We start from the raw sequence: 17,789 nt of genomic DNA, 5'->3' as shown, positions 1-17,789 counted from the left end.
CACAGACCTCCCAGCATCAGGCAATTGGGGTTGCATCAGACAGTTGCAAGCTGCACCACAATTAGCATTACAAATTAAAAGCCCCACTGAGAATACATGTGCAGTTACTGATTGAGAAGTCTAATCCCAACTATTTAGACTGGTTTTGCATCTATCAGCACTAAAGACTCAATTTTATCACCTTAGCCCTATTGGACCCTCCAAAATCCATCCACAGAAATCCTTTGCAGCACATGACTGAAAGTCAGAATTCCTGTGTAGGAGGTAGATAGCATCACAATAGGGAAAGGCTTGATTTGGAAACTGTTTTTCCTTTACAGAAAGAAAAAAAGTAAAGGAATGGCTGTGGGAATTCTGCTAATGTCATCATACCAAGGAAGGCCAGAGGCCAGAGGTCCATGTCATTGCAACAAACACAGATCACTTGGAAATTATTAGGATTAACACTAAACCTATCTGATCCAGCAATTTATTTTGCTCAGAATTCATAAACAAGCAAAAATAACATAAACATAAATTCCTAAAGGCAGTCAAGACAGTCTCCCCTCAATTTTCTAGTTAATATTCTAAACAACTGAAATGAAGAATATTGAAACCATAGGAAAATTATTTCTTAGGAACTTGCTTATTTCCATAGTACAAGAGCTTCCATTCATCAAGCCACCATCAAAAAGCCTTGGAATCCTAAGAAAAGGTTTCTGAAATAGAAATAATATTTTTGACACAAACAAGAAGGCCCAGGCTTTTTCACCCCTTCCACTCCCCCAAATTTCAGAAGAGGAATTGACTGTCTCTGTAGATTTCCTGAGTGCATCTTCCTGAGGTTTACAAACATCAGTATTTGCCAATTGAGACAGACAGGGCAGCGTGACAGTGTTTGAGCCTTTGCTCCATCTGCTCAGGGGTGGCCCCTTGTGAGAAATCACAGCTACATCAAGGAGATGATAATGGAAAAGCTCATTAAAAAGAAAACAAAAATAAAATCTCTGCCTCTCAGAAAATCTAACATACAGGTACACAATTGGGATACAAAAACCAGCTTCTAATTCTTGTGTGATGGGGTGATTTGAACAGGCAGGTGAAAATTGGAGGTTTTGATAATGCACCAGAGTCTATTACAACCTCCCTTCAAGCTTTGGAAGCCTCTTCCCACCTCCTGATAAACATGACTTGGCTGAAGCCACATGTGATGAATTATGGCAAACTAGGGGGTGAATCAAGTCCCAAGACCACCACTTCTGCTCACCCATGAATTTTCTGGGAAAGCAAGCGCAGCTCCCTGCAACCTGCTCAGGATCCACATGCCACACTTGGGAACTGCATATCTGCTTACCCACAGGCAAAGGTAATCCAAGATCACCTCTTGTTTATCTCACCATGCAAAACCTTGACTATCGAGTGAAAACTATCAACAAGCTCTGTTGACACAAAAAACACTGCAGTGATGAAAGAGCAACGTGGGGCTATTGCTCACAAGGCAAGACCCAAGTGCACCCATCTCCCTGAGAGCCCCTGCGCTCAGGGCCCTCCAAAGGCACATCCCTACAGTCCCTGCACACAGGTGCCTGGCCCTGCCTCTGAGCACCCCTGTGCTCCCGGAGCGCTGTGCCCGCTGTGCCCGCTGTGCCCGAGGCCGTCCCTCGCTCCTGGGATAGCTGGGCCGCTCTTGGATGGGGCTGGCTCAGGCCCAGCTGGCTCCAGCACAGGCAGAGCAAACGCAGAGCTGTTTGCACAGATCTGTGGAGAGGTCCTGTTAGTGCCAGGCAGGGGACAGCAGCTGAAGCCAGGCAGAGCTCAGATCCTGTGTGGGCAAGGAGGCAATTCCGATGGCAGCGGTCTCAGCGCGATGGCTCCCAAACTGCTGCTATTTCTTGGTAAGCGTCATGGGAAAGGAAAAGTTTGGAGGACAACGAGGTCAATCAGTAGATATTTGTAAGCAGATCCTCCCACACATGGAAAGCGTATGGGACATACGAGAAAAGTGGCTGTTTGCAACTTAACCCACGGGACATGAGAGCTGGCAAGGCCAGCAAAGCAGAGCTTGGAGCTGACATTGCAGAAGCACATGAGAGATTATGGATTTAGTGCTGTGAGGGCCAGAAGGGCCTGCAAAGTGATATGTTCACTGAAAGAAACATTGCCCTGTTTCACAGTTGCCCTGGACTACAGCAATGCATTCTGATTTTGTTTTCTCTGAGAACACAAGCACGTGTCTTTCCACTCACCTCAACGGGGAACCTCTTGCCGTTGATGCTGTGTTCGGAGCCAGCCGATCCATTGCTTTGACCCCAGTGAAACTCCACTTTCTCTGCCTTGAATCTGCCCGGTAACCCGGCACCACTGACAAAATAATCGTCCTTCAACAGGATAGCAACTGCACACACAGAACAACGAGAAAGAAACTCAGCACAGCTCTTCTGAAACAGTTACAGTTTTTGCTCATTATATCAGAATACTTCTCCTAATGCATGTAAAATGTTGGGTCATCATTTTCCTCTTTAAAGGGATTGTTAAAAATCAGGTCTGCAAGTAATGTTGGCTAATTCTGGAAGTGATTATGAAGTTACACAGACTACAGAAAATCCCAAAGTCCAAATTTCTCAAGGACATTTTGCCCTCCTTATTGGACTTTGATTAAAATTTAAATGGAAACTACATCAAAACCTGTTTAATGTGGTTCCAGAGAGTAACGGCTGACCATGGTCCCTGCCCTTATAAACCCCTCAAGGTCTGTAGGTCACAAGTTAAGGAAAGAATGGGTCTCCTGTTTTTTGGATTTCCTCTTTTTTGTTGGTGGGGACCCCTGTGCTCTTTCCCACCTCTACTGCTGGACATGCTGGGTGCTTTCCTTATCCTTCCTGCTCCTCCTCTCTGTAAGAAGGGGAGAGAAACAAGAACATTTTTGAGACTCAGTCATGAGACATCCTCCACAAGAACTGGGTTTTATTACAGTAACTCTGATATTATTATTACGTGATTCAATGAGAGTCAGAAAAATCTTCTTTGTATTCTCTTTTCATTTCCAAAAGCCTTTGCATTTTATGTAACAATAAAAGCCATAGGTCCAAAAAGAGGGCAGAATCATCTGGTGGAACTGGGGAGGCCTGTGGTCCAACCAAGAACTGATTCCAGCTTTCAAAAAATTCCTTTCTGCTACTTTCACTACAAAATTCCCTTCCTTTCCAGCATCTCCTGGCTTTAATACACATCATTTCTAAAAATTGCTCCCCACAAAATGATTTCCTCTCATCCCTCACAAAAACAGAACTAAAATTTGAATTTTGTTTCTGTAAAAGTCATTGCAGACCAGTGCTTGCTGTGCCTAGAATCCTGTGATTTAAGTTGTGGGGTTGATTTTGGAGATTTTTTCCTTTTTTAATGAAAATAGCAAAACCCACAAGGATTTCTCTGTGTTCTTAAGCCAACTGTGTGTCATCACAACAAGAACATTAATATAAATCCAATTTTATTATTTAAGAAGGAGGATTTTATTCACTGCTTAAAAAAAACAAAAGAAAGCTACTTGTGAAATAAAAGTTATTTCTCTGTTGGTGACTCAGTGCAGCAGGCCAGGCTTTCTGCCCTCCCCTGACAGTGAGCTACAGCAGCATCATCTCAGATGCAATTTTTTCCATTCAGCTCAACTTTAAATGGTTTGTGTCAAAACCATCTTGATGTTAAACTGCATGAGATGTTCAGGTGTTTCTAAACTGCGCTAGCAAAATCATGGGGCTGTTTTCTTCCTTGATTTCTGCTTCTTTCTGCACTCCCTTTGCATCCAAGTGCTTTGTTTAGGAGGATGGGTGGTGCAGAAGTGGCTGTAGGATAGTGCCTGTGTCAGCCAGGGAACTGCTGGTAGTCACTGTCTGCTTACACCAAATCCATGAAACATACATGACCGAAAGCACCACTGCTCTCTACTTCCCTTAAAAAATTCTCAATGAGCTCAGCAGTATTTTAAATGGTGGAAAATCTCATTCAATTAGTTACAAATTCCATAGATGAAATTGTAGGAGATGAGGAATACAGCAAAGCAGATTCACATGTGTCTGTTAAAAACCTCTGTGGAGATTTAGTTGCATCTAATAAATATTTGATAGTTCCCAAATAATTTATGGCTCTGTCAGGGGTCATTTTACTTGTTTTAGATTAATAATTAAAAAGGATAATTAGGAGGATGTACAATCTGGAATGTTCATCTAATTGTTCATTTTACAGTATTTCTTACACTGCTGAGCTGTATGACACATGTTCCCAATCACCTTCCCAGCTAAGCAGCAACCCCTTACTGCCAGGAGCTTCCCTCCTTTTTCTGTGAGCCCAGGTATTCAGGACTGAAAGAACCAAACATCACTTTACTAGGCTTTGAGAGACACTGCTTTTATCACAGGATTTCTGTAGAGTGCAAGGAATCAATCCCCAAGTCCCACTAATTTAAAATACTATATAATTGGGATTAAAACCCCAAAGAACGTGGTGTGCAGCCAACAGGACCACAATTGTGTGATGTCATTTTCAGGTTCAGGGCTGGTGTTGGATGCCCATTACCCCTGTGAGTGCAGGACTAAACCTGGACTCAAAGCAGTTCTTCCCCTGCCCTAGCAGAGCAGCTCTGATGGTCAGGATCAGCCAGAGTGATGCACATCACATAGGAAAGGTACTTAACAAAAACACATTTCTGGCAGAAATTTTAATAAGTTTCTCTAAGCAGAAATCTCCTGATTTTAGAAGTTTTGGTATGAACACAACTAATGCAAATACAACTATGAAATGTGTATATCCTCCAAGTGTTCTCTAGCTCTATGGTCAGCTACTCTAGTGAAGAAATTGAACCCACATTAGTGCCTTTGCCAATGTAATTGTGCACAAAAGCACTTCTATAAAATTCATTGACATTTTCTGAACAAAATGCTATTTTCTGTACATTGTCTGCTCTTTACCTGATAGCGAGGGGGACACAAACAAGAAAGAAAAGAACAAATCTAAACAGAATTACCTTTCAGAGGCTAAAAATAACTCATTGTTCAATCATTAAAAAAAAGATTACTAGGTCCTACAGCCATAACAATAACCCAAGCAGCATATTTCCTGCCAATTAATGAGCATTAAGGTTAAGGGCCTTTTGCTTTCCCAGGGACCCCTGTCTCTTTAAACCAGTCATTAATTGCTGAGAAATGCCCTCTACATCCATCACCATTTCTTAAACAGTTATTTAGTTTACTGTCTCTGTCAGTCTGCAATATGAAGGTCTTGTGTGGCCATCTGCTCCAAGACTCTGCTGCCAAAATGCATCACAATTTATGGCACAGTCGGCCTCTATCTTCTACCCACAAGCCAAAACATCCTACTTGGTTTGCTGCTCTACCACTTACCACCTTAAAAATTAATGCCAGGCAGGCTTCTTCAAAAGGTCAGAAAACCAAGAAAAGGAATGGGATTTGATAAAACAAGGGAGGAGTTAGGAGCTCAGCAGAAGAAATCAGGGCTGACAGGAAGGCAAAAAGAGTCTTCATGTTACCAGTAAAAGGCCGTAAGTTACCAGGAAAAGTGACAGTTACTGTTGCTCTGAGAAGCAATAACTTGTCAGCAAAAATCCATACCCCAATGGGTGAGGAAATCAAATATAGCAGCAGTGCTGAAATCACCCAGCAGAGAAGACTGAAGCTTCAGCTTTCATTGCCAACTGCGCCAAGACCAGAAAATCTGCTGACACTTTTCAGTTCAACAGAACAAGGTTCTGGCTTGTACCAGCAACAGTGTGGCCAGCATGACACGGGCAGTGACTGTCCCCTTGCACTTGGCACTGGGCTCACTTTTGGGCCCCTCACTACAAGAAGGACATTGAGGGGCCAGAGTGTGAAAAGAGAAGGCAACAGAGCTGGGGAAGGGTCTAGAGCCCAAGCTTGATAAGGAACTATGGAGGGAGCTGGGGGGGCTCAGCCTGGACAAAAGGAGGCTTAGGGGGGACCTTCTTGCTCTCTATAACTCCCTGAAAGGAGGTTGCAGCCAGGTGGGGGTCAGTCTCTTCTCCCAGGTAACAAGTGACGGGACAAGAAGAAATGGCCTCCACTGTTTCCAGGGGAGGTTTAGATTGAATATTAGAAAGAATTTCAAAAGGGTTGGCAAGCAGTGGAAGAGGCTGCCCAGGGAAGTGCTGGAGTCACCATCCCTATAGGTATTTAAGAGATGTGTAGATGTGGCACTTAGGGACAGTGGTGTCCTTGGCAGTGCTGGGTTAATGGTTGGAATCAATGTTCTTAAAGGGCTTTTCCAACCTAAATGATTCTATGATTCTAGCACGGTTTCCTATTGTATGTGCAGCAATGTTACTGTTACATGTACAGGATAGCATTAACATCCTTCTTAGAAGAATAGCACCATCACTTTTTCATGGTCTTTCTAATTACATTTATTGCTGATTACCACAAACAGCCTCTCTGACCATAAAGGGCAGGGTGCATAACATGAGTAGATTAATTAAGCACCAAATTTCCATAGTATTCAACCTTGCCTGAACCTCATGCTTCTACCAAGGGCAACCAAGTCAGGATTTCAAAGCAAACAGGAGCACTTCTCAGTGAAGCTGGGAAAAAAGCCCCAAGTAATGCAGCAAAACCCCCAGCTATGCTTGGTGGTGGTTTATGTTAACTGGATTTGCTTTGCAGTGAAGGAAAACAGGCTAGAGCCTGCCACTCCACTTCATCTGAGGGGCAATAACTCCTGCTAAGATCCTGAACTGCTGGAGCTGGATCTGAGGCGCTTGCTGGACTGCAGGCCATGGCTCAGATGTGAAGTGCCCTGGAGTTGATGGGTGTATCTGAGGTCACACTGTGTGCACAGCTGAGCCACCAACTCCAGAGCAGGTACATGCCCTGGGTCTGGCTAGCCCACCTGTGACAGGGGACACGGCACAGAGAGAACTATAGAGATGCATGTCAGATGTTAATAAAGATAAAAATATACTTCCAATAAATAAAATTGAATTAATTAGTGGTTTAATCCAATTCCCTAAAAATACTTGACCTTGTCAAATGAAGAGGGTGGCCTTATAATTTCTGCTTTTTACGTTTTTAGAATTAAAGAGTAATCAAATGCATGCAGCTTTGCATATAAATCAACCTTGACCTTTCATTGAACTGTTTTGGTAAAAATAAGCAGTACTCATGCCTGCTCTTTTTTCTCTAAAAGCCAGAAAAGACAGAGCAGAAAAGGATTCAGTTCAGTGAAGAACACTGTGCTATAATCATACCAGAAAAACATTAATAAGTCCCCACTGCTCCAAGCAGTTATTGCTCTTTCTTCTCTAAAATCTTCCAATTTCTAAGACTTCCCCTCTCCTTCCCCCTGAGCCCTGCATCTCCACATTCTTTTGGATTAGGTGTTACAGCCTCCCAAAGCTGATAATTCAAGGTTACACCTTGAAACTCTTACATTGCTTTTTATTCTGAGGAATAACTGACTACCAAGAGAATTAGTTTAGACTGAGAACAAAAAAACAACAAAAAAAGCAACCCTAAAAAAAAACCCTTAAAATCAATCTGTAGAACTAGCTCTGCAGAGAATGCAGAGACAGAGGTAGGTGGTTCCCACTGAAAAATTACATTAAAAAAAAAAAAGGACAAAAAAACCCAAACAACAGAACAATGAAAAAGGAGGAGGGTGGAACATGGCTTGAATTTTTAATTGACTGCAGTCAGGCTATGGAGACAAGCAGGAGAGAACATACCTGTTTTTCCTGTGTTTTTCATCCAAGTCTTGTTTGAAGATTCATTGTCAAAACCATCCAGCTGCAGCTCTTGATACTCATCTCCAACATGGGCCAGGTGGTCTATGATGTCTATGGGGGACTGGTGAGACCCCCCACACTTCTCGCTGGACATCACCCAGTGCTCGGGACCATAGGTACCTGTGAAAAAACACCAATGTCAACATCCCAGTGGCTCCACAGTGCTGGAGAACTCCTAAGTGTGAGGATGAAGCACTTAAGTTCCCCAGGTAACTCCACCACAGTTACAATTCCCACGTTTGAAAGAGGTTAAGACTTTTTAACTTATGAGGAGACTGAAATCCTTTGGCTTTGTGCCGTGTTCCAACTTTGCCTCTGGCAGCAATGAACAATGGCCTTTTTTAAAAACAACTATTCTGTAAAACTTTCTGCAGTTCCCAAGCTCCTCCCGTGCATATGTTATCAATTACCATGTTGCTCCAGGAACTTCCCAAAAGCTCCAGCCTTAATATATTAATGTATAGTTTATCCTTTCATTATGGACAAATAATGCAACCGACAAACATTAACTTGTGTTCTTGCAATACTATGCTTAGATAATATGATCTTTATTAATGATCTCATGTCTTTTGGAGGTTTTAAAGCCAGAAAATAATAAAAGAAAGAATGAAACTAAATGTATGTTAGTACATTCGAGGAAAACAACAATGGAAAATAAACTACTCTGGAAGAAGTAAACAGGACAATAACCTCTCAGGAATACACAGTAAATTTATTTTCTTTCTATTCTTACATGAGTTTTCTGGTTTTGATGAACAATTAAAATAATATGGAAAAATGAAAGGTCTGATGCAAAGACCTTGTCATCTATAGCACATACCAGCCTGAGATGTACTAGAACACCAGGGACCCTCAGCACCATTCTTAGGAGGATCTAAAATGAATTTCAAATTTTTCTTATGACCTGCCTCTCCAACCCTTAAGTTATATTAACAGAGACTGAGAGCTTATCTTTCTGTGAGTGCAAACAGTAGTTTAAGCTCCTGAAATAACAGCACAGATTTCTTGTAAAGCACTTGTTGCTCACAGCTCTTGGAGTGCTTTACAGCAGGAATCAGCTACATTATTCTCATGTAAAGACAGGGAAGTTGATGGCTGAGAAGGGAAGCAACTTGCCCAAGCTCAACTACCAAAACCAAGTTACAACCCAGAGCTGAACTCTGTTCTCCCAAGAGTCCTTATGTCACACCTGTGTCACACCTCTGAACTACACAGTCAGCAAGTCTGTTCAGTAGGCAGCCAGCAGGAAATGATGCACCAATGTGCATTTATTACCCTTGCATCTGAGAAGCATATGTATATTCAATTAGTGCCATCCAAACCCAGCAGCTGGGAAGAGCACTTTCTTTGGCCTCTGGGTTTTAATCTGTCTAGTTGCAAAGTGCATTAGTGCTCTCTTTCTCATGAGCTGATGCAGGACACTTAATCAATAGCAAGATTTTGCTATATTCGCCACACACAAATGCTGTCTGGTACCCAAATGAAAATAAGAAAATTTTACTTTCAAGTACAATTAGGCAACATTGCAATATCATTTAAAAATCATTTACATCATCTGCCCAGGTTAAAAATCAGTTTTGTTTACCTCAGGGTTCAACTCATATTGTCAGCAAGAGCTACTTTCAGTTATTTCCCAATGTATCAGAACCAAGGAGAAGAGAATTATTAAAACCCCTACATTGGAGAAACCAAATGTCTTCCACTCATACACAGCTATTTTTCCCCAGTCAGGATGCTCTTAGTAATTGGTTTGTAGTGAGTTAATTGGAAATTCAGATTTACTTTACATATAACCTTGCACCTACCCCATGGAATTTGGGAATTTGCTTTAAATATCTAGCACTACACATAATCAAACCTGCCAGCTCTCGTTTTCTGGCTTTATTATAAACAAGGGGTGAGCTTTTCAAAAGAACTCTGCCCACAGAGGCTATCGCAGTGGTTTCAGCTGTGCATTCAAAAGGAGCTGTGCACTCCAATTTTTCTTTTATAAGTATTCTGGTGTCAATGAGGAATTTTTTTTTCCTTTTTTTTAAGTAGGCAGATTTATTTTAACAGAGACTGTAGGGCTTCTTCCATGCATCTTGTCAGAATCATTTATTTATTTATTTGTTTGTTTAAAATATATCCTGCTCTCAACCTATTTGCAGTGAAAACTGCCTTGTCAAAATGAATAAAATAAGCCATAAGGGTAAACAAACAAACCACCATGTTGAATTAAAACCTCAAGTGACTTAGGTACCTGAACTGACTCTTGCTGAAAAGTAGTGTTTCACAGACTTTTGAAGGCTTTGTTTCCTTTTAACAAACAAGTCTTTTTTTTTTCCTTAAATTAATTTAACTTGCTTGAATTAATTTCATAGCAATAAATCTCTTTCAATAAACACAGTAGCTTCACTTGCTTGTAAATCTATAATCTAACAAAATAAAGCCTAGCAGTATCTGCTTTCTTCATGCGACAGGGTAAGTTTCCATGCATAAAATGTTTCCATACTCGTGCTGAATTACTAAAGAAAAAAAAAATCTAATGCAATGAAACTCTCTCAGCAATTCAAAACCCCAACTTAGTGCTGGTGCTGTGACTCCAAGTCCTGATCACAAATTACAGACATAAGGCTAAGCTCTGATTTAGAGGTTCAGGTCCTGCTAGTTAAAATCAGCCCAGGATTTTATAAATGGCTAGGCTTGCCATTAATTTCTTCCACAGGTTTTTGATATGTGAATGACTACATGCATTGCAATGTGACCTGCACCATTATGGCTGCAGCTTGAGACAGATATAGGGGCCACAACCCCAACATCTCCATCTCCAGCAGCACAGAACTGGGGCTGCCCCAGCTTTAACAATGACCACAGAAAGGGGAAAGGCCAGGGAGGGGAGAGGAAAACTTTTGAGTTTGAGACAAAACTAAATAAATTATACCTCCTAGGAAAAAAAAGTGCTCAACAACCTATAAAATGTAATCAAGAATAGAGCAGTGTGATTCACAAATTCCCAGGTGGCCATCAGAAGGATTCAGGCCCAACTGCCTGTTTTTTTTTTTTTTTCCATGGACATTCAAGTGCACTTTCAATTAAAACTGATCTTCCACTACAGATTTCAAATTAATTCTTCTTCCAAGTGTCTCATGCTCCAGACATCCTTGCTTTGCAAAAAAGCCCTATATCATTAGAGGAGGAAATAGAACACTTTTTCCAAGCTTGCAGATATTGATTACCTATTCCTTCCATCAAAGCACAATTGCCATTCTGCACTGTATAAATCTCTTCAGCGTTAGACACTTTATAAAGTAGTGAGAATTATATCATTAATCATTTGCAGTTACACCTGTCTTACTTTATTGAATTCTTTGGTTTTTAGAACTTTAAATAAATGCTTTTAAATAAAAACATGACACTAAATAAAGACTCTGTTTCACTTAAACCTAGTTAAAAAAAGAAATCCTGTAATTCTGTGCGTGACATTTACCCATCTGAAACACAGGAACTTATGGCTATTTGTATTTCATTTTTCCAACAGTAAGCATGGTGACTTAAATCAAATAAAATTTCAAATGAATTTGAGTTGGCCTTTTAAGGCCAATAAATAATTTGGTTTTCAGAAACTAAGTTAAGAGCCCACACCTGTGTTAACAAATAACACACATTTCCCCTGAGATGGTGGGACAACCTGCAGGCAAAGGTAAACATCAGGCAGCCCCATCCCAGAGCTGGAATATTTGATGCAGAGGCAGCACAGAAAGATTGATAACTGATAATGTTTGGCATCTGCAGGAACTGAAGTCAGAGAGCTGCCACCAGGAAAGCAAGGGCTGTGTCCAACAGCTGGGGCAGGAGGGCTGGATCCACCCCAGATCCACCAGGGCAGGAGGGCTGGATCCACCCCAGATCCACCAGGGCAGGAGGGCTGGATCCACCCCAGATCCACCAGGGCAGGAGGGCTGGATCCACCCCAGATCCACCAGGGCAGGAGGGCTGGATCCACCCCAGATCAGGGAAGGAGGGCTGGATCCACCCCAGATCCACCAGGGCAGGAGGGCTGGATCCACCCCAGATCAGGGCAGGAGGGCTGGATCCACCCCAGATCCACCAGGGCAGGAGGGCTGGATCCACCCCAGATCCACCAGGGCAGGAGGGCTGGATCCACCCCAGATCACCCAAATCCCTGGCAGCAAGAGCAGGGGGTGCTGGGGTGGCAGCCAGGTCTCTGTGGACTTGACGTTTTCTCTGCTGAAATCAGGGACAAAAGGGCTCCCAGGGCTGGCAGGAGAGCTGGGGTCAGGGAGCTCAGCAGCACCTGGGGTCTCACACACATTTCAACCCACACTTCACGCCAGATTTATGTTAACACATGATACAAAGATGTTATCACCCATCCTTGTCTGAAATTACCTGATGCTTCCTAGAATCTTTTCTCATGCAAAATCATTCTGTCAATGACTGCAGTAACTTTAATAGTTTTTTAATACACTGTCTGCTCCTTAAATATAATCTAAGATTACTTTTCTCTTCTTTTTACTGTACAAAGAAATGAGCCGTCTTCATTAATGAAAAACCATTAAAGTAATGTATTCTGCCAAAATCTAATTAAAGCTTGTATAAAAACTTCCACTTAAAAAAAAAATCAAATATATTTGTTTTTCTCCCACACGTTTTGTTTAAAACATCTGTTATTAAAAACATTGGCATTTCCTTGATTTAACCTAACTTTTTGATTACTGGATCAGCTACTCTGATATAAACTGGTGTGTAACACATATACCTTTACACAGACATAGTTTAACAGAAATTAGCAATTTTTGCATAATATGATTTTCATCATGCATTTGTAAAGAGGTAAAAGTATCAATTTTTTTTTTAAATTTCACTTGTTTTCTAAACATTTTTATAAAAATGTGTTTTTAAATCTCAGGCCTGACATGGAAAGAACTAGTGTAGGGGTTTTAATTTTGGAGGTTTTTTATTATTTGTTTTTCTTGGGTCCGTTTTTTAACAGAATTACCTCAGACAAATCTTTGTCTGTACTCAATGACTCTTTGCTTTTCATTTTTGAATGAAAATGTTAATAATGATTGCAAAGCAATCAAATCCCCTCATTTCTGCAATTAGTTTGGTCATTTCATGGAGACATCCTATCCCATCATCTTAATATGTGAGAAAATTCCATGTTTCTCTTAGAACAAAATCCAACCAGTTATTAGAGACAAATAGAATGAATTAGTATTTCCTCTTCGAATGAAAACAGAGGTCCCAGCCTTTGCTTGCACAGCTCTGGAGGGGCAGCCGACAGACTTCAAGGACCACAGCAGGCAAGAAGCTCTGTCAGGCTCTGGAGAAATGGAGATGCTTCCCTTTGCAGGGACTGGCAGCTATGACCTGCCCAAGCATTCCAGCATTTAGCTGGGCAACACTACAGATCTGAATCTCTGCCTCCAAGTCTCTGCCCTACTTCAACTGCTCCATCACGAGCCAAATCTCAAGAAACACTGAAATGTCACCACCGGCAAACAGAATCAGTTCCTTTCTTCCACACAGAGAAAGAACAAGGAAGAGGTGCCCTTGCTCATCTACAAAGTAATGAACTTGAATAGCAGGCTGGATTTTCAAACAGGAAAAAATTGTTGTAAACAAACAAGTATCAGTGAAATTCACTACAGAAGTGAAATGAAGCATTTTAAGATCTTTCAGAAATCTCAGTCCCAGGGCTCTTCTGTTATTTGGGACCAAAAAACCTGAAGCTGTCACTTGATGCCAGAAGATCTAGTCATCACTGTCTGCCATTTCAAAGGAGCTGTATCAGTAAGTCCAGGAAGATGCTTAAGCCACGTAAATAGTGACAGGAGGCAAGGCAGATCCAGACTGGCTGAAAAGTCAGCCTGCCTTTACACTCTCCTCTCACCTGCAGTCCCCTCCTGGGAAGCAGAAGTAAAGTGAAATCTGTAGGATGAAGCCTAAATATTACACTTAGATACAAGGCCGAAAAGAATGATTTGAATGACAAATCTCTTGCTGATTGATTTAGCAAGAGGCTGTAGAGGTAAAGGTACAAAAATCCCTGAAAGCCTTGATAAAAATCGGTAGCATCTTTCAGAGGCCTTTCCACTGCAGAAAAAGCAGCCACATTGTTAAATCATTATGTTAGGGGGAAAAGTTGCTGAAATTATACTGTCTTGCTCTAAAGTGATGGCATACCAAAATCAAAGGGATGGAGAAGGAGAGCCTGTAGTTAAGAGCTCACAGTGCTGCTTTGAACAAAGATTTCCTGCCCTGGGGGAAAAGGGCTTTTCATTTTATTATTCTCTGTCATCACCCTGTTTAACATGAGACACTCGTGCTTGCAGAAAATTCCAATTACTGCTTGAAAAATGAGACCGAATACCAAGGGCAACATCCTGAAGAGCTTGCTGAGACACAAACAGGTCCAAGCAACCTGCAAGCTCAGTACAGGGAAGGTGTGCAAGGCTTGGGAGAGGTGTAAACAACTAGGGACAGTTTTCTGAGAAGTCAAAAAATCTGAAAGAAACTTTCACCAAGAACAATCTCCCATAAGGCATGTCTTAACCAGTACTTGTTGGAACAAACACAGAACACAGGAACAAAAAAGGGGTTGGATTTAGGTAACCTTTGAGCACCCAGCAGTAGCAGCAGCACAGAAACACCGGTGCCCACAGCTCCAGCTCCAGCACTGCCCAGCCATGGGGCTGTGGAAGGACAGCTGATCTTCAAAACTGATCATGTCAGTGATACTGTCACACTGCCAGAATGTGACAATCACAAAGAAAGGCTTTAAATCATGCTCCTAAATATAAACTAGCCTATAATGTCTGAAGCTTTTAAACTGAAAGACAGAGTGCCATGCATGTTCTCCTTAAATTTTCATATCCACAGATGCTACAGTTATTGCTGGCTTTTTAATTAAACTTCCTAACCTTCAATTACCTTTGGAGAAGTTTATAATGTGTTTTCAACCTTTGTGTTCCTTAGTGAACTATTCTCTATTACACAGTCACAAATGTAGCGATTTTTTTATTATATATCTCCCCCCCACCATATACAGACTTTCTGCATCCCTATTTTATTCCTCAAAAACGTATGAAGCTGCCATGAATCTTGTATGAAGCTCCCACTGTACCTATCAACCTGCCAGTGGCAAAATGTATGATAAATATCCAACATTAGGAAACACCAGGACCTTAGGACAAACGTTGCAGGAAGCTCACAAAAAAGTAGAGTAAGTGTAATTACTAAAACAAGCTTTTTCCATAAACATTTCAAGTTTTAGCATTTGTGAGCTGAATAATTTACCACCACACAAAAGTGAAAATGGTACTAAGTTTAACTGTGCTGGCAAAATAGTTTGGGGCTTTTTCAGGGGTGTCTCACACAATAAACTCTAGATAGACTTGCCTAATGACCTGTTGAATTTAACAACTAATATTTCAAAATTATTTATACTGAGCACAGAGCACAACAATATCAATGAAATTATTATGCAGAACTCACAGAGTGGGAGGATGAATTGTGGTATTGAAAGTGCCTGCTGGTGGCAAGTGACTGAGACAATATATATCTACATCCTCTGTTTTTTATCATTTTCTACATTTTTAATAAATGTATCTGACATCTCACACCATTCATTTCATAACCGTCAGAGGCCTTTTAAAACTGCTCACCCTGAGCTGCATATAATAAACGAGGTGATAACTTACAATATAAGGAAAAAACAGGAGATTAATTTATATGAAGGCATCGTAAATTACCTCTCTTCTATTCTTATACTAGTTCAGTAAAGCTCTATGAAGACTAGGGACAGACATAAAAATAGATTTTTTCCTAAATATAATTTTAAAAAGTATAAATCCTAATGGAAATTACAGAATGAAGATATATTACAAATCAATGCAGTAGCTGAGTGAGAGCACTTTGTGCAGTTGGGAGGAAGACACAGATTTCAGTAATGGGTGCATTGGACAGGTCACATCCAGGCCAAGTTTCTCTGGAGAAGGGTCTCTCCTTTCAACTATCCTTTTTTCATTTACAGGGTAATAGCTGTATGATGATGGACCTTGACAGGAGGGATATTTATATTGCTGTAGTGCCCCAATGCAGCAGGAGGAAGAGTGGTTCCATTCTTCCAAACCTCACTAGCAAACAGCTGCCACCTCAAAAGCTTAAACTGAACAATGTAAGACAAACACAATATAAAACATCTCAAACTTGAACAGATGCATCCCCCTGGGCTAACCTCCCCTTCTCTGTAACACCTTGCTTCATGCTTTCTTCTCCAAGGCCATCTTCCAGAGCTGGCACTAACACACCAAAAAGGTGATCAACCTTCCCATGAGAAAGAAAAAACCTGTCATTTCTTCCAGAGAGAAAAGATAAAAGAAGAAATTAGTCTGGTGTTTCATAGAATTAAACATATGAAAAAGCACAAGCTCATATAATATTGATGTAAACCATGGTTCCATCTGTGCTACTCCAAGGAGAAAGCACAGCATAAACAAAGCTCTGAGAAAATAAATCTGAGCAAACAAGAAGAAGAAAATGGGCAAGAAACTTTCCCACCCAAGAGTTGTTGGATGCAGACAGAGGCTTCAGGATCTTCAGCGAGACTTTGTAGAAAGAAAAGGATGCAAGAGGACCTGAATTTGGCTCAGTGCTAATTACAGCCACCATTGCCAACACCCAGAGCAGGCAAAAGCCAGTAAGCAGCCAACTTGCCACTCTGTGCCTGTGATCTTACCGCTGCACTGCAGGTTAAAGTCCCCACAGGATCTGAAGTTGAAACTGGGGAACAGTCTGGAAGCATTTGCTGAGCTGAAACTGTGGGAGACTCACCTCAGGCTGCAGGAGTAGTGAGGCAAGAAGAAAATGTGCAAGAACAGACATGATGGGCTCAGGAACCCTTTTGTGGTTTTTGAACCAGAAATCATGGGTTGTTTGAGGGCTTGACTGAGACCCTGCTGAAGCATCAATGCTCCCATGCTGCTGAACTTGCCCAGGGGCTCAGACATGAACACTGAACGATAGTGACAGTAATACACCATGACATTTACGTCAGGAAATCTAAAATTCCCATCTTGCGTCTCTGTCTCCTTCCTACCACCAGGAGCTACGTGCTCCATTTCACTCCCTTCCTTCAGAAAGGGAGAAGTTCACCTGTCTCATCAGAGCAGCTGCAAGGATTGCTCAGAACTTCAAGAGAGCTATGGAGATAAAAAGCTGTGCAAGACTCAACTGTCCCACTACAGATCTTGGTGCCAGGGTACCTGCAAACACATGTAGAAAAAACCCAGTTCCAGTTATTTCTCAAAGCACCACATACTTGAGTTCTATTGCTTCTCACATGTACCCTTAATAGGCTTGATCTCACCAAAGAAACTGCTAACGTAAATGATGCATCACTGTAACTTAATTACCTCCAATTTGGGTGGGTACAGGAACAGAAAGTACCTTTTCTTGATTCCCATCTGTTCCTCGTAACTAACCAAAGAAGCCCTCCCAAGAGCTCTGTCTCTGAAAGCCAGCATGAAAAAAAAAAAAAAAAGAAAAGGAGGAGGAAAGACAGGAAAAAACTGTATATTTTTATTGAATTTTTGCAGGATGCAAGTTAATAAAACACCCACAGAGAGCACAGAGCAATATAGAAAGGGAATAAAGGGAGGGAGGGCTGATATCAATAAAGCCTATCCAGAGGCACTGCTGAAAGTACTCATCATTTCAAAAGAAACCTACTACAAAAATGATTTTCACTTGTTGTTTTGGCTCAGGTTTACAAAATACAGAAGTGTCCTAAGCAGAGGGTGGATTTAAAAAATAAAGCCAGGAAGATAAAATTATCTGTTGTTGAAACATGTCACCATCAGCTTTTCAAACCCCTTGTTGATCCTAACCTGACTAGAGACAGCCACCAGATTAGGACCTCATTGTTTTAATCACATCACAGAAAACACTACAGTCCCCAAAGTCACTCATCAAATCTTGACAAATACTGGTTTTG

General features: G+C 41.3%; 1 protein-coding gene across 2 annotated transcripts in view; it reads right to left on the bottom strand.

The window, feature by feature from the left end:
- PTPRG (protein tyrosine phosphatase receptor type G) overlaps window positions 1–17,789 on the bottom strand; it is a 389,287-nt gene that overhangs the window by 172,765 nt on the left and 198,733 nt on the right. Inside the window, exons 3-4 of one of the 2 annotated variants that reach the window (XM_068202110.1) lie at window positions 7,727–7,906; window positions 2,226–2,374 (exon numbers count right to left, since the gene is read on the bottom strand). In XM_068202110.1, the coding sequence (XP_068058211.1) occupies window positions 2,226–2,374; window positions 7,727–7,906 (329 nt within the window). Of the gene's footprint in view, window positions 1–2,225; window positions 2,375–5,372; window positions 5,515–7,726; window positions 7,907–17,789 lie in introns of those variants that run through there. The other variant, XM_068202112.1, reaches the window with a different exon arrangement.

The sequence above is a fragment of the Anomalospiza imberbis genome, chromosome 11 (assembly GCF_031753505.1).
Source record: "Anomalospiza imberbis isolate Cuckoo-Finch-1a 21T00152 chromosome 11, ASM3175350v1, whole genome shotgun sequence".
Lineage (NCBI taxonomy): Eukaryota > Metazoa > Chordata > Aves > Passeriformes > Viduidae > Anomalospiza > Anomalospiza imberbis.
This window is presented reverse-complemented; position numbering and strand designations above follow the sequence as displayed.